This window comes from Orcinus orca, chromosome 4, assembly GCF_937001465.1.
Source record: "Orcinus orca chromosome 4, mOrcOrc1.1, whole genome shotgun sequence".
In the NCBI taxonomy this organism is placed as follows: domain Eukaryota; kingdom Metazoa; phylum Chordata; class Mammalia; order Artiodactyla; family Delphinidae; genus Orcinus; species Orcinus orca.
The window spans coordinates 93,699,771-93,725,852 of NC_064562.1; the positions used below are offsets into that span (position 1 = coordinate 93,699,771).

The following is a 26,082-nucleotide window of genomic DNA, read 5'->3' on the forward strand; positions in this document are numbered from 1 at the left end:
AAATAGATAGCTAGTGGGAAGCAGCCGCATAGCACAGGGAGATCAGCTCAGTACTTTGTGACCACCTAGAGGGGTGGGATAGGGAGGGTGGGAGGGAGACGCAAGAGGGAGGAGATATGGGGATATATGTATATGTATAGCTGATTCACTTTGTTATACAGCAGAAACTAACACACCATTGAAAAGCAATTATACTCCAATAAAGATGTTAAAAAAAAAAGTAATAATGCTTTTGCTGCAATTTGTGTTGCTTGCAGTTTCTTTTCTAGCTATTCTGTTACCACTATGACGAGCAGTTAGACTATTTAAAATAGAAATAGTATCTGCTTTCACACTCCATCTTCTAGAAAAAGTTGGGTCTTGTATTATGCATATTTTGTACCAAGCTATGCTTTAATGTCATGTGAGTCAGTTTTCTGCAGATTCAAATACATTTTGTGAATTGATATGTTTTATTTTTTTTTGATAATTCAGCTTTTTATTGTCATTGGAAACAAAAGAGCTAATGACTTTTGGGCTGGTAGTCTTCAAAAAGATGAAGAATTACACGTGGACTCTCCAGTAGAAAAGAGAAAAAACTTTATCACTCAGAAATACAAAGAAGGAAGATTCAGAAAAACCCTTTGGGCATCTCTTACCAAGGAAGAATTAAATAAGGTAACCAATGAAATGTAACAGAAAACATGGATATCAAGGTCTTTTTAAATATATGCCAAGGGTTTTGAAAAAAAGTTAAAAAAAATTTTTTGCTATTGCATAATATTATTGTTTAATTTTATTTCCTTTTGTGAGATTGTGCCATTGTTTTTTTTTTTCCTTCATTTCACTTGAGGATTCGTTATCAATAGCGAATAAACTTCTGTCCCTAACTGAAGTTTCTATCTGACGTAGTTTCTATCTGACGTAGGCCATTAAAACATTTCTATCTACGTCTATCTGACGTAGTTTCTATCTGACGTAGGCCATTAAAACACACCATTTAAAACTTCGACAATTTTCCCCATTTTAGGGACAGGATACTGAACATAACTTCAGCCAGTACATTGTTGACTTGCTATCACCAAAATTAACTTCATTTACTCAATTAATTTATTTTTAAAAGCAGTAGTTTGTTTAGTGCCATTGATTTGAAGTGTCGTTTGCCTTTGGTTGAGTTATTCCAGGTCTTCTTGTGACCATTTTATGTTGCCCTTTTGGCAAAGAATTTGTTAAGCATCCTGCCCGCCTCTCCTTTATTGATTTTTGTGTTTGTTGCTTGTGCTTTTGGTGTCATATCCAAAAAATCATTGCCAATACTGATGTCAAAGAGCTTACTACTTATGTTTTCTTCTAGAAGTTTTATGGTATCAGGTCTTATGTTTAAGTCTTTAATACATTTCAAATTAATTTTTGTGAGTGGTGTAAGGTAGGGGTCCAATTTCATTTTTTTTTTTTTTTGCACGTAGTTACTTAGTTTCCCAGCATCATTTGTTGAAGAGACTATCCTTTCTCCATTGAGTGTTTGTGGTGAATAGATATTTATTGCACACTCACTCATTGCTGAATTCATTTTTAGGTTCCGGGGGTACAGTTGTAGTAAACAGTAGATGTGATTCTTTTATTCATGAGAGTGATCTGCACGCAGGGGAGATTGACCATAAACAGCTGCATGCCAATAAATATACCACAGCAAATGCAGCACACTGTAAAGGAAAAGAATAGGGTAATGAGAGAGAGAATGAGAGGAAATACGCGGGATTAGATTGTGAGAGCAGTCAGAGGCTATATGCCAGTGGAGGGATGTTAGCTGTTTCACTTTCCAGTATCCTCATTTCACAGGTGCAGAAAAACTAAGACCCGGAGATGAGAAGGAATTGCCCCAAATCACCTAGCAAATTAGTACAGTCAGGTACAAGAATTTAGGCTTCTTGATTCTGATGTGAAGGAAATTGTAGAGGTTAGCTAGACCATGGTAGAAAAGATAAGTACTTTTTTAGTAGTAGACCCTCTAGGCTGGAGCTGTGAAATGTGTCCTGGGACTTCTTGGTTGTACGCTCTTCTCTGAGCTGCCCATTGGGATAATCAGCAAGTGATTGTCCTGAAGTTGCATTACAGAGAGCAAATTAACCAGTCATCTGTCCAGGTGCACCATGTCAGGAAGGAGGAATATGGTGAACCCAAGGCTAAGAAGTCAGACGGAATCAGGGTGCCAAATCAGAGTTCAGAAGCAAATGGAAAGCCAGTAAAGTGTGGAAGCAAGAAGAGGGGATGGGAAAAGTTGTGAAGGCAGCTTATTATTTCAAAGGAAAAAACATCATGTTCCAGGAGTTTTACTGTTTGTACAATGATGATGTATATCATGTCAATCATGTCTTATTGTGTCTTGCTTGCTGTTCCTCCTCCCTACCTATACTCCCTTCCAAAAGGAAAGATCCTGAATTTGTACACATCTTTCAAATTCCCAAAGCATAACGGTAATTTAAAGATTCCTCACATCCCGATTGCTCTGGAAAATACAGACATACAGACATATATGCATACAACATTCATATGACATAACAAAACATTTAGTGGATACTTCCTTACTACGTTTGAAGTATTGTGAATTTTCTGAGCATCAGCCATTGTCATAGTATGTAAACATACAAAATATCTTCCATGGCAAATATGACGGATTTGAAGATTTGGAACATCACAACATTTGAATTCAACAAAACAATGAATTGAGATTTGGACATCTTCGGTTGAAATTTAAATTCATGTAGAGCAGGCCTTTTTTTGTCTGTTGGTTAATTCAGGGCATAATGATTATTAGATTTATTTGTTAAAAAGGAATACAGGGGGCTTCCCTGGTGGCGCAGTGGTTAAGAATCCGCCTGCCAGTGCAGGGGACACGGGTTCGAGCCCTGCACCTGGAAGATCCCACATGCCACAGAGCAGCTTGAGCCCGCGTGCCGCAACTAATGAAGCCCACGCGCCTAGAGGCCGTGTTCCGCAACAAGAGAAGCCACCGCACTGAGAAGCCCGAGCACCACAATGAAGAGTAGCCCCCGCTCGCCGCAACTAAAGAAAGCTCGCATGCAACAACGAAGACCCAACGCAGCCAAAATAAATAAATAAATAAATAAATAAAAATTAAAAAAAAAAAGAATACAGACTTCCTCTCATAAATGAATTGGCAGACTTTTACACATTTTAATAGCTAGAATCATACTTTCTTCACTTACAAATTGTATTTTCTTTTATTGACCAGGCTCTGTGTGCTGCTGTGGTGAAACCAGATGTTCTGGAAACAATGGCTTTGCTGTTCAGTGGAGCAGATGTCATGTGTGCAACAGGTGACCCTGAGCATAGCACCCCTTATCTGCTGGCCAAGAAGGCGGGGCAGAGTCTGCAAATGGAATTTCTCTACCATAACAAATTCTCAGGTTAGTCCCTATCCCTTCACTAGCCTGATCTCTCCTTATATATCCCCAAGAGAACTGAAGCACGAATCTGTTTGTTTCTCAAATCAGAAAAACCATCAGAATGAAAAGAAAATGTAATTACCAAAAAGGTGGATGATGCTTATCAAGACCCATGTTTTATTTCATTTAAAGGGAAAGTTTAGGAAATAAATCTTTTATGTGTCTTTAATTTTATAAATGGGAGATTAAAATAATTCATCCCACATAATCATTTTCACCAAAATTAAATCTGATTTTCATGCATGATTAATAAATACAACTGAAGTGCTTACTTGCGAATTTTATGCCAAGTAAAATAAATATCTCTGTATATTTATTCTGCGGTATATTTGAAGTAGTTTTTCTTCTACCTCAAAACTCACCTACATATTTATAAGCAAAGGGAAAATTGTTTACATTTCAGGTTTCAGATGTGTTATTTCTGTAACTTTTCTAGATTTCCCTCAACATGACATACATGCTGAAGGTGGATTTAGTCAAGAGTCCTCCCAGTCGACGTTCCTCTGTGACTTTTTGTATCAGGCTCCTGCTGCAGCTTCTAAACTCTCTTCAGAAAAAAAACTCCTTGAAGGTATCTTTTCTTGCTCCTTTTAGATTTGTTATCTGGTAAAACTTTATTTCATTATCAAAACAATTAGGTTTAAATTTTGATTGTTTTTTTCCCTTAATATGTTAGATTTGATCTTGCGGTAGAGAAATATTTTTTTTTTTAGGTTTTATAAATGCTTCCAGGCACAGATATTATTTCATGCACTGCAGCAAAGATTTACCACTGGTTTGGAATGCTGAGTGAATTCTCAGCAAAATTCAGTGACATCTACCTCAGGGCCAACCAATTCTGTTTTCAGGATTTAAGGGTTATTCCAAAGAAATGTGAAACTTAGCCCCTTCCATTCGGGACAGAAACCCTAACTGGGGAGATAATATAGATAAATGTCAACATGTAGGAAGAACTGACAAGTTTTCAGTACATATTCTGTCAGTATTCTATCAGGATGTTCTATCAGTAGTTCAGTTTGTTCTGATGATAAGTGTGTGTGTGTGTCTGTGTAAGTAAAATAAAGCTTAAACATGGTTTCCAAAAAATGATGTGAATTAATTTGATTTAACAACCCATTCTAGGTTTGTGGCATTAATCTTAGCAGAATCATCATTTATCCACCTATCCATTCAGCTCCTTGAATCAGGCATGTGCTGGGCATTCGGCATACAAAAATGAGTAAGACAGAGGCCTCATGCTCTTGCTATATACATTTGAACTAATTTTAGAAATGTAGGCGTGAAACTATAATGATCTCTGTCTCACTGGAGCAAAGAGAATTTAAGAGAGATTAAGCTGTACAGGCCAGTTGATGATGGATATTCAGAGGCTTGGGAGCCTGGTTAGTAATTCCCTAGGTGGTAAAATCCAGCTATATTACTCGATCCAAGGAACAATAGGATGAAAAACTCACTGTAGAATGTTAATCTTGATCCTCATGCACTTGAAGTGATTATTTCAGTTAAAGGCTTTATTTCCCAAAAAAAATTGTAACCCTAAGCAGAATTGTACTGAGATTAAGTATACTTTATTAGATTTTCCTATAAACAGTACCTCTCCTTTAGTGAGCATGTACTATGTGTAAGGCATCACTTTTTTATGTTCATTGTAATCCTCATAAAAGCTCTGCAAGATAGTTGATATTATGCTGATTTCACATGAACAGTGGAGGAACTTGACACGAAGCCGAGTTTTACATCTGATTTGTGTTATAATTGTTATTGTAAAACTTTGGCTTTGGTGAGTGTGATGGCTGGGTGACACTAGATGGCAGAGCATTTTTATTCTTTGAGCTTAGGTTTTTTTTGGTTCTTTCAGCAAGTGGTTTTTATTGTCTTCCTTTACTCAATCTAACCAATAATAAATAACGAATTTTACAGAGATTTTCTCATCTTCCATTGCTCCTTGTCTATATTTAACCCTTAAGTAGTCGAAAGTTGAGTGATCAGGAGGGAAAAAGTATCAGAACAATCTGTGAATTGGCGATAGTCATTATTAAAATAATTGAATAACAAGGCAATTAATGTACTTGTTAATAAGTGTACAAGCTTTCTAGAATGTTTCTTCTAAATTGTAGGATATCTTAGATCCACCCTTCAAACCACTTATACAAAGATGAAATAGGGAATTTGAGATATAAGCTTTTCTTCCTAAAGCTTCTCAATATATCATAAGTACTCTGCAGGCTAAAAATAAGCTTTTATTTGTTTTTTGGCAATTCTGGTTGTAATATTTATAGACTTACCAGTTTGTTTTAATATTTCATTGAAATAGATTGTTTTTCTTAATCACTTGAGGACTGAATTGATGTTTTAAACCTGTAACTAAATCATTCTTTCCTTTTTATCTTTTATAAGTTAACTATGGATTTTTGTTGTTAAAATTTACTTCAAAAAACAGAAACCAGTGCATTCTCCATATATGTAATTTAATTGGGGGTATTTTCTCATTTTGGAGCATTCGGTTTTAAGTAATGGGAAACTGAACTTTTGTACTTTGACCATGCAGCACACAGAAATGATTTCATTGGAAAATAATCTAATGACAGGGTATTCTTTGATGGTCTTCATTTCTTCCATCCAATGTGTCTCTCATTTAAGACTCAGGATAGACCATGAATCAGTTGGCTACCCTCCATCTTCACTAACATGGTCCTAGCTCCAGCCACCGTCCTGTCCTGCCTGGGCTGTAATACGCCCACCCCCATCCCATGCCCCAACCCCGCTTACTTGCCGATATCTGCCCTAGCTTCCCTCCAAACCATTCCCCAAAAGAGTCTTAGTGATTGTTGAAAATGTAAATCAGATCATGTATTTCCATCATTCAAATACATTTAATGGCTTCCCATGACAGAGTATAACTCTCTTCCTTATTAAGACCTTAAAGACCTTCTCGTACCTTCCCCCTTTCATCTCACATCCTTCCTTCCTATTCTGCATGCCTGGCCACACTCGTTTCCTGTCTGTTCCTGCAACATGCCATGTTCTTTTCTGCCTCCTCTGGACCTTTGTGATTGCCGTTCACTCTGCAAGGAGCGCACTTCCCCCAGCCTGACTGCTTCTCATCTCTCGGGGGATCAGTTCAGTGCTACCTGGTTGGAGAGACCTCTTTGGCAGCCCACTAAAGAGTGCACCCACTGTCAGCTCTTCTCTTTCATAGTGTGCTGCTTATTTCTATCATAGCACTCATCGCATGAAAATGATCCTTCCTTCTTTGATTTGTTTCTCTCCCCCTCTGGAGTGAAAGCTCATTGAGGCAGCAGCATTTTCTGGTTTACTCAGGATTATCAAATCTCTGGTGCCTAAAACAGTGTCCACACTTAGTAGTCATGTGATAAATATTTGTTGAATAAATAGGCTTTTCTCTAATCACATTACTACCAGTGTAAAAGCACAGCTGACTTAATATAATTTTTATTGAAGTATAGTTTCTGTACAACATTGTATATGTTACAGGTGTACCATGTAGTGATTCACAGTTTTTAAAGGTTATATTCCATTTATAGTTATTAGTTAATATTCTGAACAAAACACTTAAAAATGAAGAAGAAAAAGCCGAACTACCAAGAAGCATAGAGTTCTGGTGGGTTTTTTTGTTTTTCTTTTCTGTCAAGATTCTGCAGTGGTGGTACTCCTGTTGAGCACCAGCTTTATGGGAAAACTGAATTATTTGGAAAGATTTAGAGATTAAAGTGTGGTTGTCACCTTTGCCTCTGAAAGCATCTGGACTGCATAACTCCATCAGGGCTTGTCAGGATGGCCATAGAATAGACTGATTAAAAACAAACAAAAAAGTCGGGGAATAGAATGCATGCAAGTCCTTCAGAGAGTTACAGAGCTTCAAATTGTCAGTTCAGGTTTTCAGGATTTGAAGTTCTTCTAGCTTCTGGTTATGAAGACTGATCTGTATTTTTCTTTTTCTTCCCAATTTAGTGTTCATGAAAGGAAAGATTGATAGCTCTTGTTAAACCGAAGTGTAGAGCTGAATAATAGCATCCTGGTTTTGTTTTCTGTTTTCTCCCCTCAACTGTATTATTTTCCCTTGGTATCTTACCTTGATTTGTTGACACAGTGTTTGATTTTTAAAAAGAAAGTGGTTGATACGGTTTACTAGAAATTCTCTATTAACTGTTCATATTTTCTTTTATAGATTAGCATTGAGGAATTTTGAAGGTCTTTTGTTCTATAAATACCTAACTCGTATAGTTTAAAAATGTTTCTCCAAGGCTGTAATACATTTATTTTAAATCAAAAGGATTCCTAGTGTGTATTCCTGTCTTCTGTGAACATTGAATGCCATCAGTTGAGGAAATTCTTCATCAGGAAACAACGTCATGGTTTCAAAAAATAATAGTTTCGTCTTAACTATCATACATTTATTGTGCACATATCTATTTGACGGTATGACCTCTGCTGTACCCTGATGCATTTTAAAAATGGACATACATGCTTCAAGCATGTAACAGGCACAGAGAGGCAGTTTGTGAAGTAGATAGAAGGGTAGCTTCCCTAGTTGACTGCCTGGGTGTTACCCCCAGCTCTGATGTACTTGTGTGATGTTGGGAAGGTCAATCAACCAGCTTGTGCCTGTGGGCGGGGTATAAGGAAAGGGGTATGCAGTAATACAACTGACCTAACTGGGTTGTTCTGAGGATTCAGTGAGTTAATGTGCATAAGATGTGTAGAACAGTGCGTGCCACATGCATATGATGATAAGGGGAGGAGGAAGAGTAGCAGAGAGGCGATCCATGTACACAGCTGCTTCTGGTTTCCAGTGAGCCTTTGCATTTAGGTATATCCTACAGGTGGTAGCTGACAGCCAAGCTGCCCAGCTCTGTTATAGTATCTACATCACTTCGTAGGAGTATTTCAGTAGGTCACCTCTGGAGTTCTTTAGTTGTGTGTGAGTAAATTCCAGTAGTGTTTTTCTTCCCTGATCTAAATGTCAAGGTTGAATAGAAACAGAGAACAACCCCTCCAGCCAGTACAACCACCATACACACAACCTTGTGTCTAGTAAATACCTTGTGTCCTCAGAGTTGCCCATTCTGTGCACCATCTGGTGGACATCTTCTGGTAACTGATTAAAAAGTAAGACTTCTGTAGCAGAGAGGGTGTCCTGTCTGAATTAGCCCAATGAGACGAATGCCATCCAACATAATTTTGTTGAAGCTTTTGGTTGCTTCCCAGATGAATAGAAATGTCAGGATTTACTATCACAGCTTTGTTATTATAAATCCTCAAAGGTAATATCTGTGCCCACTTGGTTTGACCTCTGACCTGTTTTCACTTATAAAAAGGAAGCTGATCAAGGGTTATGGTGATGATGCTACAGGATTAAATCTCCTCAAGCCCATATTTCTAACTTACAGTGAGCCTGTACTCACCTTTTAAAAGAGATCTGTCATTTGTTTCCCACTAGAATTAACATAATTAGATTCTTCATTTACATCTATTTTATGCATCATGCATTTGGCACTTTTTGCTTAAGACCTTCCAATGGCTCCCACTTGTCTGCAGGTACAAACTCCTGAACACCTGTCATGTAAGACTCCTGGGGCCTGGCCTCTGCCATGAGCCTTCAGTCTCGTTTCCTAGGTCCTAACTTCACGTGTAATCTCTTTCTTTGGCCAGGTAGGTTTTTGGCAGTTTCCCCTTTCTATGACTTTCCTCCCACAGTTCTTTCTCAGAATTATGGAAGGATTGTAGCTCAGAAAGCATTTTTTGCTGCTTTAGAAACATCCTTTTCAGTCACAAGTGACTATTTCAGAAGCTGTATCTTTGTTTGAAGTTATTTTCTTACCACTCCAGTTTGAGGGTAGCTTCCCTCCAAGAATGGGTCCAACCTTTGTAGGGTCCACCTCAGGATGATGATGAGAGAGACAGAACTCTCACTAAAGTAGAGGCAGTTACCTCCTTATTCTGAAGACCAACTGCTATTTTCTGCCCTTGTTTTATTGGATCTCTTTCTATATTTAATGTTGGTAATCATTCCTTTCATAAATGCTCACCGCTTTCCTGTTTTATACACCATCTCTTCTCATTTACTTCATTGCTTTCATGGACCCTTCTATATCCATTGTTCCCTAAGTTCCCTAAGATTTTATCCTTGGTTACTGTGTATTTTCAACCACTAGCTGTATGCTAAAGACTTTCTGGTCATTGAGGCCTTTCCTTGCCCTGAAGATGCAAATTCATAGGGTGATCTGCCTAATAGGTGTTCCTACTTGGATTTCCAGGGGATAGCTCTCATTTAGTATATATCAAAGGAAACTCAGATTACACGCACTAAAACTGTTTCTATTTTATTTTCTTGTAGAAAAAAGTAAACATTTCTGCCCACCTTGTAATCAAAGCTAAAAATGATACAACTATTAATAAATTCTCCCTTACTCCCTTCATCCCATCAATACATGTTGTATCCCTTTAAAACACACAGGTGCATGTATGCATTTCTCTCTCCCTTTCCCCCCTCTGTCTCCTGTTTCTCTCTATTGTCCCCCATCCTTTCCCATCATTCCGTCTCCCCCCCCCCCCACCCATTATCCTTAGTACCACTGTCCTGCTTTGGGTGATCTTCATCTTTCACTTAGACTTCTTTTGACAGTGTCCTAACTGGTTTCCTGCCTCCAGCCTCACCTTCTCACATCCATTTTCCACAGAAATGAAGTGTGTAAAATTTAAATATGGAATTTTCTTCTGTTGAAACCATTTCAGTGGCTCACCATCAACTGTAAAATCAAAGCTCAACAAACTTTTCTGAAAAGGGCCAGATAGTAAATATCTCAAGCTTTGCAGGCCAGATGGTCTCTGCCACAAGTCATCTCTGCCCTTGTAGCAGGAAAGCAGCCCCAGAAAATCCATAAATGAATAGGTGTGGCTCTTTTTCAATAAAACTTTATTTACAAAAACAGATGTTGATCTGGATTTTGCCTGCAGGCCATAGTGTGCTGAATTCTTAACAAGATGAATTTCAAATCCCCTAAACAGGGCATTAAGGGCATTGTAGGGTCTGACCCCTTCTTTCTTTGCTCACCTACTTCACATCATCCACAGTCTTACTCTTTAACCCTACATTTTTTCCTCCTAATACTCTGTACAGACATTAGTCTTTGCCATGTCAGAGTTGTTTTGCAGCGGTCTCTTTATGGATCTGCTTGTTTCTCTGGTCATCAGTGTCATGGTTGTTTTTGTCTTGTATGTCCCTGGCTACTAGATTGTAAATTTTTTTGAGAGCAGGGAGTGTGACAACTTTTTATCCCATGCAGCAATATCATGCTCTTTACACAAAATAGAAAATTAATACATTTATTTATTTGAATCCAGCCATTATTTAAAACCACATATTTTAAAATTTGATTTATGGTATAGCTCAATTTATTTTGTGTTTTGTTTTCAATTCCTAGAGACAAATAAAAAGTGGTGTGTTCTGGAAGGAGGCTTCTTGAGTTACTATGAAAATGATAAGTCTACCACGCCTAATGGCACCATTAATATCAATGAAGTTATCTGCCTGGCTGTACACAAAGAAGACTTCTGTTTAAATACTGGGTAGGTCTATCATTAAATGGTTAGGAGTCGAAAGTATTTTCTGGTATGTATCATACGAGGTAATAAGGATTTTATTATCATTTCACTTCAGTTGCTTCTTTTAGAAGAGTTTAATGGTTTCTTGAAGCCTACTCATTTTTCAGCTTCTGAAAGTTCCTTAGGGAATTCACTAAAAAGTGGAAACATTTAAATATTATATTAGGTAATATGAAAGGCTGACGTGTTCGTATCTAATTTTAAGTAAGTTTATGTCATTCCATTCTTGAACATGTGGTCCCATAATTTTTATGACTTATTCATTATTTAAAATAGTGGACTAATGAAAAAATTTATGCTTTCATTAAATGTATCATGGTTAAAAGAGATGACAGAAAATTCAGTGGTTCATAATAAAATAAACTATTAAGCATATTTAATAGCATATTGAAATACTAAATTCCTAAAAGATCTACTTTGGCATTTTTATGGTCTCAAAAAAGTTTTAATTCAAAGAGGAAGCATTTTTTATTTAATATGTTTGACTTACAAAATAGTTTAATAGGATTCTGTGAGGACTTTTGGAAATTGACCCTCTAAGATCTTTGGCGTGAAAGTTTCTTATCACATTTTGTCATGTAATTAATAAAAAAGTATGAATACTAAAATCTGCAAAAAACAGTTTTATAGGATCATAGTATTTTAATAAAAAGTTTATGTGAGAAAAGGAAGAGATTTGTAAAGCTATGTTATTTATATAAAATTGCATGAAATATATTACTGTTATCACATAATGACCAATTTATACTAGTTGAAATGACTGTTGTTTTCTAGTAAATCTGATTTGATTCTTTTATGTGAACAAAGCTGGTTATTAGTTGATTTGGTTTTTGTTTTAATCTTAATAGTGCTTTTACTCTAAATGAATGATCAGTTTAACATGGCTTACCATGGAATATTAAGTGCATCCTATTTATTAAGTTGCTTAAATAATTTTACATTAGCATATAATCATATTCAAAAATAAAACATTCTTGATGGAATGTTACTGATACAAGTAGATATGCAGGAGAAAGCATCTATAATGAGATGTGGTTAAAAAAATAATTCTTAATTGCCTTCAATAGCATATTACAGAATTTTAAATCAGTAATGTAGCCACTGAAAAATCACACAGATTTGTATTTTAGGAAGAGAGCTGACTGAAGTGATAAAGAAGAGGTTGGAGGGAGAGAGACTGTAATTACTGAAAGTTTAGCTAGAGGAAGAAATAATGAAAAAGGAAAACAGTGGGTTGAGAGACTCTTAAGATTGAACTGATAACATTAAATGTCTGACTGAATGGATGAAGAGCTCATGTCAAGGGGAAGAATAAATTAGACTCCAAAGTTTTGATCTTGTTGCTGAGGTAGATGGTGATGCCTCTAAATTGGAATATGAAGGAGATACAGTAGGTTGGGGGTGAGAAAGAGGAAGAAGGAAGATGAGTTTGGTATAAGGTATTTTGAGTAATGGCAGAATATATACTTAGCATGTTCCAAGAAATACTTGGAGCTGTGGATGAGGAACAGAAGGAAAAATTCAGGGCTTGGGATGTTACCCTAATTTTATCTATGGTAAGGAGATGAAATTTTGGCATAAGACAAGATGATGGAAGGAAAATTTGTGAAGTAAGACAAGAAGAGAACTAATTAGAGAACTGTTTGGACAATGTTTGCGTTGAATAGGGGGTCAGAATAAATCAAGAAGGAGTGGTCTGAGAGGGAAGAGGAGACAGAAGACAGCCTTTGTCACATCAGGGTATCGACAAAGTCATGCTGTAGAGTGATTAGTCAGAATAATATTCCTTTTGTCTGATCCAGTGTGTTCCATTTAACTCATTTGAATAAAATATAAACCATCAACAGAAAAATATGGTAGGTAGGGGGTAGATAGATTTCACACCATTATTCCGTTTTCAAAAAGAATTTAATTAAAAACTGGACCTTTGTGTTATTTTTCTCATAAAAGCCAAACATAACCAGTGGTATCTTTTTATTCTTGTGTGCTGTAGGCCCATCTTTACCTTCGAGATCTATTTACCCTCAGAACGTGCATTTTTATTTGGAGCTGAAACATCTCAAGCTCAAAGAAAATGGACAGAAGCAATAGCCAAGGTATTTAAATATTGTTTTATTACCTAAATCCAGAGAAGATTCTTAACCTTCAGAGGTCCATGAAAATTTTATACAGGATTCTGGGAAGAATGTCCATACTTCATTAGGTTTTCATATGTTGTAGTCAAAAGAGGTTAAGAACTACCTTCCTAGAGCCTTAAGCAGAGACAAAATTAATGTAGGATCTTGGACAAGTCATTCTTCAAATTAAGGCTGTGCCTTGATTATGGAGATCTTTTCAATGTTGTAAAGTCATTTTTATGTATGTCTTTTTATAGGTAGATATCTTATTCATGGTATACACAAAGGGGAAAAGGACAGATTCAGTAAAAGATACAAATGAAGACAAACATTGAAGGTTGACATTTTGAAAAATGCCACAAATCAACAAAGAGAATGTCTTCCTATTTCAAATCTATATATAAGAAAAATGGCTTAAGATGCTGCCATTTGAAATTGCATTATAGCTCTTCAGTTTTAAGACTGGTAGCAGGTTTAAATAATTGTTTTGCAATCTGGACTCCTTCTAAATATTAAAAATAGAAAAACAAATTTTTCCACTTTCCCTCATATCTGTAGCTATGTAAGGGATTTCCTATTTCCACTGTCTTTATTACTTTTTTGTATTTGTTTTAACAGCATTTTGTTCCCTTTGTTGCTGAAAACTTAACAGAAGCTGACTATGATTTGATTGGTCAACTCTACTACAAAGACTGCCATGCCCTGGATCAGTGGAGAAAAGGCTGGTTTGCTATGGACAAATCTAGTTTGCGTTTTTGCCTTCAAATGCAAGAAGGTCAGGAGGATAGAATGCACTTAAGAAGACTGCAAGAACTAAGTAAGTGGTTTTTTTTCTCTCTCTCTCACTTTGTATTCTGCACACAATTCTTTATTGTACATGGAAGTAGTAGATTTCACATAAAATTATGATGGCTCACTCCCAAACATCATATGACTGACTCAGTAGTCTTTAAGGGTATTTTGTGTAATGTTTTTTTTTTTAACATCTTTATTAGAGTATAATTGCTTTACAATGGTGTGTTAGTTTCTGCTTTATAACAAAGTGAATCAGTTATACATATACATATGTTCCCATATCTCTTTTTTTAAAAAATATGTTCATGCTTTTCTTCTTTCCCTTCAGCAATTAGCACAGTACTTCAAAATGGGGAAAAATTGGATGTCTTGCTCTTGGTAGAAAAAGGGAGGTAAGTGCATTTTTGCTTTTTACTCTTTATCTCTACAGCTCTAGGGAGTTGAGTATACTGGTTATCCTCTTGGAGGAGAACCTATTATTTTGTAGCCTGTTGGGAATTTTCCGAATCGTACGTGTGTGTGTGTGTGTGTGTGTGTGTGTGTGTGTGTGTGTGTATGTTCTCTTTAGTAGAAAGAGTACACCAATGAAGCTTGCATATTTTTATATTCATTAGGAGAAACTCAGCGTGATCAGTTATTAGAGTTTTCTACAGACCTTGATCCCTTTTCAACATTCACGTATAAGTATTTGGAAGCACTTTGCCAGTTGTAAATATGTTTTCAGTGTAGTTATATGATGGCTATAAATAATACCCTGAATCATGCATAGCTAAAACCTGATTTCTTGAATTTATTCAGTTTTTCAATAAATATTAAGCTTCTACTGTATATCAGGAACTGTTATAGGTATTGGGGATACAGTGATGAGTAAAACAGATATGGTCTCTGCCCTTATGAAGCATCTACACTAGTGAGGGAAACACAATATAAGCAGACCAAAAAAAATGGCATAGTATTGTGTCCCTTAATTTTAAATGCTTGAAAAAAAATAAGGTGAAGAGAGTGCACCTGATGGAGCAGTATTCTGTTCTCAATAGGGTGGTAAGAGAAGGTATCTTTGATCAGAGATTTGTATAAAGTGAAGAAACAAACCATACAGCAGTCTGAATAGAATGTACCAGGCACAAAGTCAAGGGTATTTTGAAGACCCCAAGGCTGTGTTGTGCTTGGAATGTTCAGGGTCTTCAAGGAAGCTCCTGTGGCTGGGGGAATTTGAATGAGTGACAGTGGGAAGAAATGATTGCGGAGATATCCCTGGGCCAGAACATATAGGGCCTTACAGGCCATGATATGTAAAAATGATTTGAATTTTATTCTAAGCGTGACGGGAAGCTGCTTGATTTGAGAGCCAGGAAGTGGAATCATCTGACTTATGTTTTTAAATGACTACTGTGATTCAGATGAATAGCTTTTGGAGGACAGGAGTGAAACTGAGCCTCCAGGTAGGATGATGCTGCAGAGGCCAGGCAAAACGTGACTTCCTAATGACATAGTGTTGAGTGTAGGATCTACTGTGAGGGTGGAGGTGAGCAGGTCTGTTGATGGATTCAATGACTCTGAGAGTCAAGGATGACCCCAAAGTTTTTGGCCTGAGCATTTACATAAATGATGAATGGTGCTGTGTTTTTGAGATAAAAAGTACATGGAGAGTAGAGGTAGGACACTAGCAAGTTTAGGGTAGCAGATCAAGAATTTGGTTTTGGAAATAATAATTTTGTGATGTCTGTTTGAAAGCAAAGTGGAGCTGGTGACTGGGCATTTGGATATACAAGCCTGGAATTAAGTGGAGAGGTTGCAGCTGGAGATCAAGATTTGAGTCATCAGCATTTTGACTTATTTATTTAGCCAAGGAACTGGACAGATTCACCTAGAGAAGGACTGTAGATAGAAAAGAGACAAGGATGTAGCCCCAGGGCCTCCAGTTGTAGAGGAGGAATGATCTAGCAAAAGAGCCTGAGAAGGAGCAGCTAGAGTCATATCACAACAATTAGGAAGAACAAATTGTTTTCTCTTGATGTTTCATTATTTGCTTTCAAATCCCTTAATTACATTAATTCAGAATGTTTAGTTCCACAAGAGTACAGGATCATTTGTAAAAATATATGTAATGATAATATAAAAATATAGCTAAATCAGCCTTCCCTCTGGTGAATTTCCATGCTGGTGACAAGGATAATGACTTTGAGTAGTTATCTGAACCTGTCTTTTCTTGAACTTCATAGGAGAATATCAACAGCTTTAGACAGCAAACATATTGCTGATTAGATACTTATGTCAGAGTGTGTTTTTTAACTTACAAACATAATTAGGATTTTATGTTTTTACTTATTTATTTCTGGACTTACAATGGTCAATGATGCTCTTTAGATGCTGATTTTCAGTACCAGATGATAGTTATACTGTTCTCTCAGAATCCTGTTACGTACATGTTCAGAAATGATAATGAGACAGTGGATAGTATTATGGCATTAAAGTACTAGCACAAATGTACTTTTTATAGTCATCTATTAATGTTTATGGAATGCCTGCCGCCTGTTATCTACACGGCAGGAAAAAATGGTCAGCAATACACATTGCATGTCTGAGTTCACAGAGCTTATGTTCTTAAACAAATAAGCAAGCAGGAACTTGCTAGTGGAATTTATTGTATTTATTATATGTATACATAATTTTTTCTAAATCAGGTTACTATAGCCAAGGTATTTTTCTATCATTTTTAGTCTATAAAGGATTTGACCAGTTGTACCTAGATTTTAATTAAAATGTACCAAATGTGGGTTAGTGATATTCAATTTTAATTTTTCTTTAGTGCTTACTGCATGCAGCGCACTCCCTCATGAATGCTAGATAAGGAAGCCAGAAGACTAAATGTTTTGTTACTTTGTAACATCTTGATCTTTCCCCTGGGCAACAGGAATCAGGAGGTGAATTCAGATACACTCTGAATTCATGGAATAGTTAAAAACTAATAGAATATCAAAATCAAAATAATGGTCAAAGCTGTGTAATTTTGTTTCTGATAATAATTTAAAGTTTTTAATCTAGATGTGTTATCAACTAGTTATGCTGAAAGCATTTTTATGAAAGGAACAGAGAATGTGTCAGGAGGAGAGTAGGAGAAATACAGGGACAAATATAAAACTAAGGTATTTTCCTTGGATCTCTTTGAATAGCTGCCATACAAAGGCACCATTTGAAAACAACTGTGTTTATCACATGCTTATATCTTGGTTTCATTTGCTTTCCCTGTTTTCTTCAAATCAATAATATTCAGATAACAATAATACAATGACACCAATGTATAGAACTTACCATATACTAGCCACTATTTTAAGCACTTAGCCTTCCAATGCCTATATGGTATTGAGGACAGTAATCCATTTTGACATCAAGGTAAGGTCATTTTTTTAACTTAACAACCTAAATATTTCTTCTTTTTAAAACAAGTGTTAAGTATTAATTTACCAATACTTTTGTGTAGATCACTCTCAAGAATTGTCATCAAATGTACTAGAAGCCTGGATAAATAATATAAGTCACTAGAAATTAAAATTTCAACAACTTATTAGAAAATAAAATTTTTATTAGAAAACTTAAAAAGTTATTTTATTAGAAAAATGTATCCATACAATGCTTATATAATTAAAGATGAAGCAGAAAGAAGAGAGGTTAGAAGTGTGAATAAAGAATCAACCTGGGAGATGGTTAGTGCACTAGGTTGTAATCTTTGATGTAACAAAGAGCCTGCAGGTGTCCAGAGCACCTTGTGTGGTGCTGAACAGGGACCCATATGTCTATATATTTATACACAGACATTCACACGTGTGTGTACATATATGTGGATATGTATATACATATGTAAATAAGGGGACTTGAGATAGGGAAAAATGGAAAAAGAGCAGGTCTGGGAGAGAGCTGGGGAGATAATGAGTTTGATTTTCGACATGTTGAACGTGAAATGCTTATAAATAGCTAAGGAGAAGTTGCTCAGAGGGAGTTATATTTATGGATCTGACAGTCCTGATTGGTTAATGGGGTGGGGATATAGATTTTGGAGTTACCCGCATATAGAAGAAAGAAAGTGAAATCACCTAGGGAGAGTCTACAGAGTGAGAAGGGAAGAAGTAACGTGTGAGAGCCTTGGTGAATACAGGTCAGTTGGAGGTGGGGATGGTTGTCAGAGAGGAATAGCTATCGTGGGGTGTAAAGCTAGTTTACCCAGAGACTGAAGCAGGAGACCAAGAGAGAATGTGGCACCAAGCCCGGGAGGAGGGTGTTTCAAGAAGGAAGGAATAGTCAGAAGTGTCAGGAGCTATCTGATGAGGACAGATACTCCATTGGTAAGTGATGGGGAGTCCATCTGGGGACTCTGTGGAGAACAGAAGTGATAAAACAGAAACTGGATTAGAGTCAGGCTGGGAAAGGGATCAGATTAGATAACCAGTTGGTCTAGGATGTCTGGAGGTTAATAGGATTAATGAAGTAAAAGGGATTTGATCCAGGAAGGGAATGTATGTGCAATTTTGTTTTAGATGGCTTGAACTTGTGCCATCTAAAACATTTTGATGGAGCAGAGATTAAAAAAAAAAAAGGAGAAGAGTGAATGTATTAGAGAGAGGACAACAGGACAGGTCCCTCAGTTCTAACAGGAAGAAAAGAGGAATTGATGGATGGTTTTGGATGTTGGTAGCTTTCTAGATTTGGTGGTGGGATGTTGAGAGAGAGAGACCAATCTGTTGGTTTTCAACCAGTCTGCTGGTTTTCAGTTGTTTTGTGAGGTAGGAAATAAGGATGACTCCTGAGCTTTTGGCCTGGGTGACTTTATGAATAGTTTTATCACTTACCAAAATAGGGAATATGTACTGTACTTCTCTCCCAGTACTCAAACAAAGCCAGTTAATTATAGATGTAATGGTTTAAGATCTGTTTTAATATCATATAAAAATAAGAGAATTGCATTGCATTGCCCTATTTTTCATCTGTCTTTTGATCTGTTAGCCCCTTGGGAAATACGGACCGTAAAGTACAGTCGATTGCAGTAGACTTGTCAATGACAGACAAAATTGTGGCTTTAAGACATAAAACAACTTCTAATTATTCACGTTGGTGGCATATAAAGATAGTGAGAATAATTGCAAGAAAGAGAAACCAACTAGCTATAAGTTTTAACCTTTATTTTTTTGCTAGTAACAGCTTGAACCAGAGCTGCAAATCATAAATAAACTTAATGAATTAATTTCACATATTTTCTCTGCCCTTGTCTACCCTTGATTAAAATTTTAAAATATATTAATGTTTCTTAAAGGCAAGAGAATGAACCCCATGAACTAGTTCATAACTTGATAACCATCCAGTGAATATAGTCACTAGATATATATTTTAATCTTCATGGTAATTTTCTCTATATACATAGCATGAGTGTTTTTAGACAGAAAAATATTGCAATAATATTTTCCACACACAGAGCATTTTTGCTCTGAAAAGCTCTAAGCAGAAGGTGCTCCAGATGGTGTCGCTTTAATGTGTATTCTTTGTATACTTTAAAAATTATTATTTTGGAAAATAAAGCTTTCTTGATTACACTTAAGGCTTTCTGCCATGATATTTGATGCTGTTATTGGGACTTAGATTCTGTGCTTTTCTTGGTGTAGAAAGAAAAAAAAAGAAAGAAAGAAATCATGTTTTTGAATACCCATTGTTAGTCAGTGAATGTCCTGGACCCTGCTGAGGTCAGAAGACACTTTTCTGGACAGTAGCTTATATATCCACTGTGACTGAAGTATTCAGTAGATTACAGCATCCTTTTCATAAAATTTAAAAACTATTTCTGCACTTGGCCCACATTCTCTGTGTATCTCTTTCTGATAAATAAGTTACTGTGTGCACCATCTCACATTCTGTAGCTTCGTGCTCATTTGTCAAAGACACCTATTATTAAGCTTTTGTAGAAAGGCTGTTATAATAAACACAGTATGAATAACTCAACTGTGTTCATCAGAAACAGAACAGCCTAGCTTTTTGTTGTTGTTGTTTGTTTGTTTTAACTTTTTAAAGATTGTTTAGTTGACCTAAAGTAAAGCATGAAGCACTTGATGGCTCCCAAGCCTGATGACATCCAGTTTTAACTGCAAATTCCAGACATAAAGAAGTCGACACTGGGGAGTAAACATTTTATCGATATGTTTCACAATTATGGGACAGAATACTTTTCTCAATTTGGGTGATTAATACCCTAAGTTGAAGATTCTTATTTCATATCAACTTATTGCATGTGATTTTTTTTCCCTCCTTGAATTGTGTTTTATAGCAGCTGATATGTTAGCAGTACCCTCCAGGGTGAATTATCTTAAAGTGGTTTCTAAATTGTGCATTTAATTGCAAATTAAACAGTAGCTGATTGCCCACAATATCAGCTTGACTGCTTTTGTAACTTTCTGATGATTTAATTTGCAGAGATGGTTTAATCTGAATGTTGCCAAAGCAAACCACTCTTCTCTCACCACCCCCGCAGGTTTTGCAGAAAGAAAGGGGCTAGTCAAACTTGCATTATAAGGTGATTTTTTTTGTTTGTTAAAGAGAATCACGATAAAGGGAATGTGTGCCTATTTAATAAAAGGTGGATTTTAAAGTATGTATTATTTTCTTCAAAAATGTATTTCATTCAGTTCAAGACACCTCCCATATACTAGAATGTAAGCTTATGAACAAATAAATGCAATATGGTGTGAAAAAATACAAAAGAATGGGAAGATCCCGTCTAGATAAATGGGATCAAGATAGTCAGTTTTTATTTTTCAAGAAAAAGTATATTTAAGTGGATTAGAGTAGGAGAAAAATGAGGGGTCGAGACACTAAGATCTTCAAAGAGGTGGAAACGATAGTGTCAGAGAAATAGGATGGGCTAGGGTACAACTTCAGTCCAGCTCAGCCTTAACCTTCAGTTCTTAAGGAGGAAGCATGAGAGAGTGGGCCTGGAGAGATAGGTCAATACCATATTAGTATTATCAATTAAATGTAATTAATAACTTGCCTTGTTCTGGGAAGGATTGCAGGCTCTTTACAAGGGTAAAGATGGCTTTTTTTTTTTTTTTTTTTTTTTAAGCAGACTTGAAACAGGGCTGTTTCTCACATTCCTATAGGTGATTGCCTAATACTATATAGAGATGAAATTGAAAGCTTGGAGGCTTTGTCTTTCTCAAGGAATAGTGTGCCTTGACACTTTTTACTAAACTGTTGGCTTCGGAGGAAACAAGCTAGTTAAGCTAATATTTCATTCTTCATTATTCTTGTGATACAGTCTGTGCATCTGCAGATTGTCTTAATAATTGTTTGCCTCTTTCTGGCTAAAATTCCATCACTGTGCAGCAGTTTCTTATCTGAAGGTATGGGGAAAAAAATACTGTTTCTCTATAAACTAAGATGAGGGTGATTTATGGATGCAATGACTGAATGAAATGTTCTGGACTCCCATCTCTGTCCATGAAGAAATAACTGGTATGGAACATGCCCTCTCACTTTAAACACCTAGAAAACTGGACAAAACATATGAGATGAACTATTTTCAGACTTTAGGACAAGAGGTATCCCAGGATTGTGATCATGGAGAGAAGGGAAACAAGTGACATAAGGGTTAAGATCACCTTGGCTTCTTATCAGTCCCTGGCACAGGGAATGGGGAAACCCAAGCAGAAGGTGGTGGTTTTGCTATATTGAAGAGGTTTTGCTGTATTGATTTCCCCTATAGAGACAGGGGAATCTGTGGTAGCTAAACATTGCAGGATAGAGTACAGAGCAGAGGGGGAGATGTGCAGAGCAAGAGCTTCAGAAATCTTCAAAGGAGTTCCCTTCCATCTTCAGCTCAATACGAACCTGCATATTTGCAGGTTGAAACTCCAGGTAGAAATACTCCCAGGGTGTGCTATGAGTTGAACAATTCCCAGAGTTTAGACACTGCTGGAGTGGGTTCAAATTTTATCTAGCCAAGTTAGACAGACTTCATTAACACAGAGCATTTGTAAAGACTCCAGAAAGTTAATTCCAGAGTATTAAGGCTAAACCAGCCTTCAGGTAAAGGCTGCTCCATTTTTACCTTACTAAGCTTAAAAACAGACCTCTTCACAAGTCATTTAGTTACCTGGGGTCAAATAGGCAAAAGATCCCAAAACAAACATCAACACCCTTTAAAGGAAGAAACAATCCTGGCACTGAATGATGTCTAGCATACAGTAAAAGTTACTAGCAAAGTGAAAAAGCTGCAAATCAGTTGATAAGAACAGACCCAGAAATGAGAAAGATAATGGAATTAGCAAAGAATATAGACAGTAATTTTAAAATATTATAAATATTGTAAAAGATAACACCCTTTGACATAAATCACAGCAAGATCTTTTATGATCCACCTCCTACAGTAATGAAAATAAAAACAAAAATAAGCAAGTTGGACCTAATTAAACTTAAAATCTTTTGCATAACAAAGGAAACCATAAAAAAGACAACTCACAGAATGGGAGAAAGTATTTGCAAACGAACCAATGGACAAAGGATTAATCTCCCAAATATACAAACAGCTCATGCAACTCAATATCAAAAAAACAAACAACCCAATCAAAAAATGGGCGGAAGACCTAACTAGACATTTCAGCAAAGAAGATATACAGATGGCCAAGAGGCACATGAAAAGATGCTCAACAGCACCAATTATTAGAGAAATGCGAATCAAAACTACAATGAGGTATCACCTCACAGTGGTCAGAATGGCCATCATCAGAAAATATACAAACAATAAATGCTGGAGAGAGTTCAAAGAAAAGGGAAACCTCTTGCACTGTTGGTGGGAATGTAAATTGATACAGCCACTATGGAGAACAGTATGGAGGTTCCTTAAAAAACTAAAAACAGAACTACCATATGACCCAGCAATCCCATTACTGGGCATGTACCCTGAGAAAACCATAATTCAAAAAGACACATGTACCCCAGTGTTCATTGCAGCACTATTTACAATAATCAGGACATGGAAACAACCTAAATGTCCATCGACAGATGAATGAATAAAGAAGATGTGGTACATATATATAATGGAATATTACTCAGCCATAAAAAGAAATTGGGTCATTTGTAGAAATGTGGATGGACCTAGAGTCTGTCATACAGAGTGAAGTAAATCAGAAAGGGAAAAACAAATATCGTATATTAACGCATATATGTGGAATCTAGAAAAATGGTACAGATGAACCTATTTGCAGGGCAGGAATAGACACAGAGAGAATGGACGTGTGGACACAGTGGGGGAAAGGGAGGGTGGGATGAATTGGGAGATTAGGTTTGACATAAATACACTACCATGTGTAAAATAGATAGCTAGTGGGAACCTGCTGTATAGCATAGGGAGCTCAGCTCGGTGGTCTGTGAAGACCTAGATGGGTGGGATTGGGGGGTGGAGGGAGGTCTAAGAGGGAGGGGATATGTGTATACTTATAGCTGATTCAGTTCACTGTACTGCAGAAACTAACACAACATTGTAAAGCAATTATACTCCAGTAAAAAATAAATAAATAAAAAGACAATTATTTACACAGAGAAAAAAAGATGTAAAGGAAAACATAAACATAGAAAAATGGATCTAAAGAAGGAACCAGATGGAACTTCTAAAGCTGAAGAATACACTATCTGAAAAGAAAATCTCACTAGATCAGCTAAATGCAAGAACAGACTCTACATTAAAAAAAAAACTCGAACTTGAAGGCATGACAATAGAAATTATCAAAACTTAAGCACAGAGGGAGAAGACTGAATAAAATTAGCAGAGCCTTAGTGACCTGTGAGACAATATCATTCTTATGTAAGTATAATTAGAATCCCAAAATAAGAGAAGGATGGAGTAAATATATATGTATATATTTGAAGAAATATGGCCAGACTTTTTTCAAATTTGATAAAAACTGTAAACCCACAGATGTACTAAGATCAACATACCTCATGCATGATAAAGGCAAACCACATTAAAACATATCATAATCAATTTCCTGAAAACCAGTGTGAAGACAAAAAAAAATTAAAAAGTACCAGAGGAAAAAAGACACATTAAAAATAGGGGACAAAGATGAGAATGTCTTGTCAGAAGCAGTGCAAGCCAGGAGATAGTATAATGATATCCTTTAATGTGTTGGGGGCAGGGGGGAAACAAAATAACCAAACCAGCAGCTATTAGCCTAAAATACTCTATCCAGCAAAAAGATCTTCCAGAAATGAAAGCAAAATAAGTATTTTTTGGTCAAACATGCTGACTTATACTACAAGACTCAGTTTTTGATTTCTGTATAAATGCCTAGGATATTATCTTCTTTAGTCATGTTTTTGGAATGTGTTGTTTTTGTTTTTTAGTTGTGTTTAAAATGTTCTTTATAAAGGTGAATTTATTTTTCATACAGCCGTATTTATAGATCCTATCATTTGTTCTGGTTCTTGTCAGTAGACCAAGCTCAAATATGATAGTCTCTGCTTTGTGGTTATTATATTACAGTTTTGAGAAAGTTGTTTTTATTAGTCTTGGGACTTGGTTTCTAGGTCTTATTGACCTGTCTTAACTCATTATTGGATATAGGGATTTTTTTTTACTTGGCTTTGAAGTACCATTTAAAATTTAGGCTTGGGGAATGGACAGGAAAATTTATTTTTCTATAATTAGAGTTCTTTAAAAGAACTTCCAGATTTTCAAGATATAAGTTCCTACTTCTTTGGAATTGTTATCCAGAAATGTAAAATTGTTGTTCGATAACACTTGAAATCACAAAGTTGGCCAGCATTTGTGTTAAAAATATCTTTTGATGCTTTAGTCGATGTGCACAGAGTTTAGATAACATCAGAGAGGAAAGCTGTTGAACTGATGCTATTAAATGTCAAACATCTACTGCACACGATGATGTATTTTAGGATTCAGCCTTTGACAAGTGGACTCAGGACTTAACTTGTCATTACTCATTCTACCCTTCACTAGCTCACAAGCAGACAGCTAAACTTGTCATCACAGGATTTCTTCAGGTTAGAAAGAATATTTGAAGTTGGAAACATTTACAGTTAACGGCAGAATTATACTGCTATCATAGGAGGGCCATTGCCTTTTGGATTTCTTTTACTGCTTGCTCAAATACTCACTGTCGTTTGTTTATAAGCACACGTTTTCAAAGATTTTTGTCTCATATTCAGAGCTTAATTATCAGATAAAAAAAACCAAGACTCAAAAAGAGTTAAAATTTTCTCTTTACCTAAACTCCTTAATTTAGCAAGAGGTAATTTTGATTAAGTCTACATAATGTAGGGGCTTGATATTCCTCAAGGAAGTTACCCAGGTTATATAGTTTCATTTAGACAAATATGCCCAGCAGTAGAATGTTTTTGAGCTAAAGATGATGTAAGGCTAAGGTATGTCAGGAGTATTAGAGCAAGTATCAGAATTCTTCAAAAAGAAAATTATAAGACCCGGAAGTCAAGGCTGTTGTGGTGGTGTGGAAAATAAAAACAATAGATAGAGATGCCAGGAGAAAAGAGATGAAGATTACGGGCACCAGTGTCACTGAAGAAGAAGTTACAGCAAGTTCAGAAGATGTTAGAAGTGAGTGGAGTGGGGTGCCAGTAGCTTTATCTTCTTAGAGGAGCATTTCAAGAAAAGAAACTGAAGGACAGAAAGGAGTACTTTTGTTTTCTTTTTAAATTAGGGCCAGTGAATTATCAGGAATGTGAAACATTACCCACCCCCCACCAAAAAAAAAAAGAAAGAAACCAAAACAATCCAGAGTTCAAGCAGCTCATTCCTTTCTCTTTGGGTTGAATCCAAAGTAGCTGTCTCATAGTCTGAAATGAAAATTAAATAGTTTTATACTTAAATACATCAACGATTACTTTGTGTTTCAAGTCAAATTTTATATCTAGTGTTAGAACATTAAAACTTATTTACCCACTAAATACCTCGTCCTATGCTAAAGGCTATTGATGCTGAAATGCTTTCTTTGTTTGCTTGTACAAAGTTTGGGGTGTAGCGGCTAAAACATTCACACAGATAGAGCAGGCAATATGATGGCGGGTAGAGTGGATGTTCAGAA

The 26,082-nt window shown here is 36.2% G+C and overlaps 1 protein-coding gene across 6 annotated transcripts in view; it reads left to right on the plus strand.

The window, feature by feature from the left end:
* Positions 1-26,082, plus strand: part of ARAP2 (ArfGAP with RhoGAP domain, ankyrin repeat and PH domain 2) — a 199,375-nt gene that overhangs the window by 90,526 nt on the left and 82,767 nt on the right. For all 6 annotated transcript variants that reach the window (XM_033421634.2, XM_049709607.1, XM_033421631.2 and 3 more), the window contains 7 exons: positions 475-657; positions 3,233-3,407; positions 3,883-4,017; positions 10,892-11,036; positions 13,066-13,168; positions 13,808-14,006; positions 14,313-14,376. In XM_033421634.2, the coding sequence (XP_033277525.2) occupies positions 475-657; positions 3,233-3,407; positions 3,883-4,017; positions 10,892-11,036; positions 13,066-13,168; positions 13,808-14,006; positions 14,313-14,376 (1,004 nt within the window). The remainder of the gene's footprint in view (positions 1-474; positions 658-3,232; positions 3,408-3,882; positions 4,018-10,891; positions 11,037-13,065; positions 13,169-13,807; positions 14,007-14,312; positions 14,377-26,082) is intronic.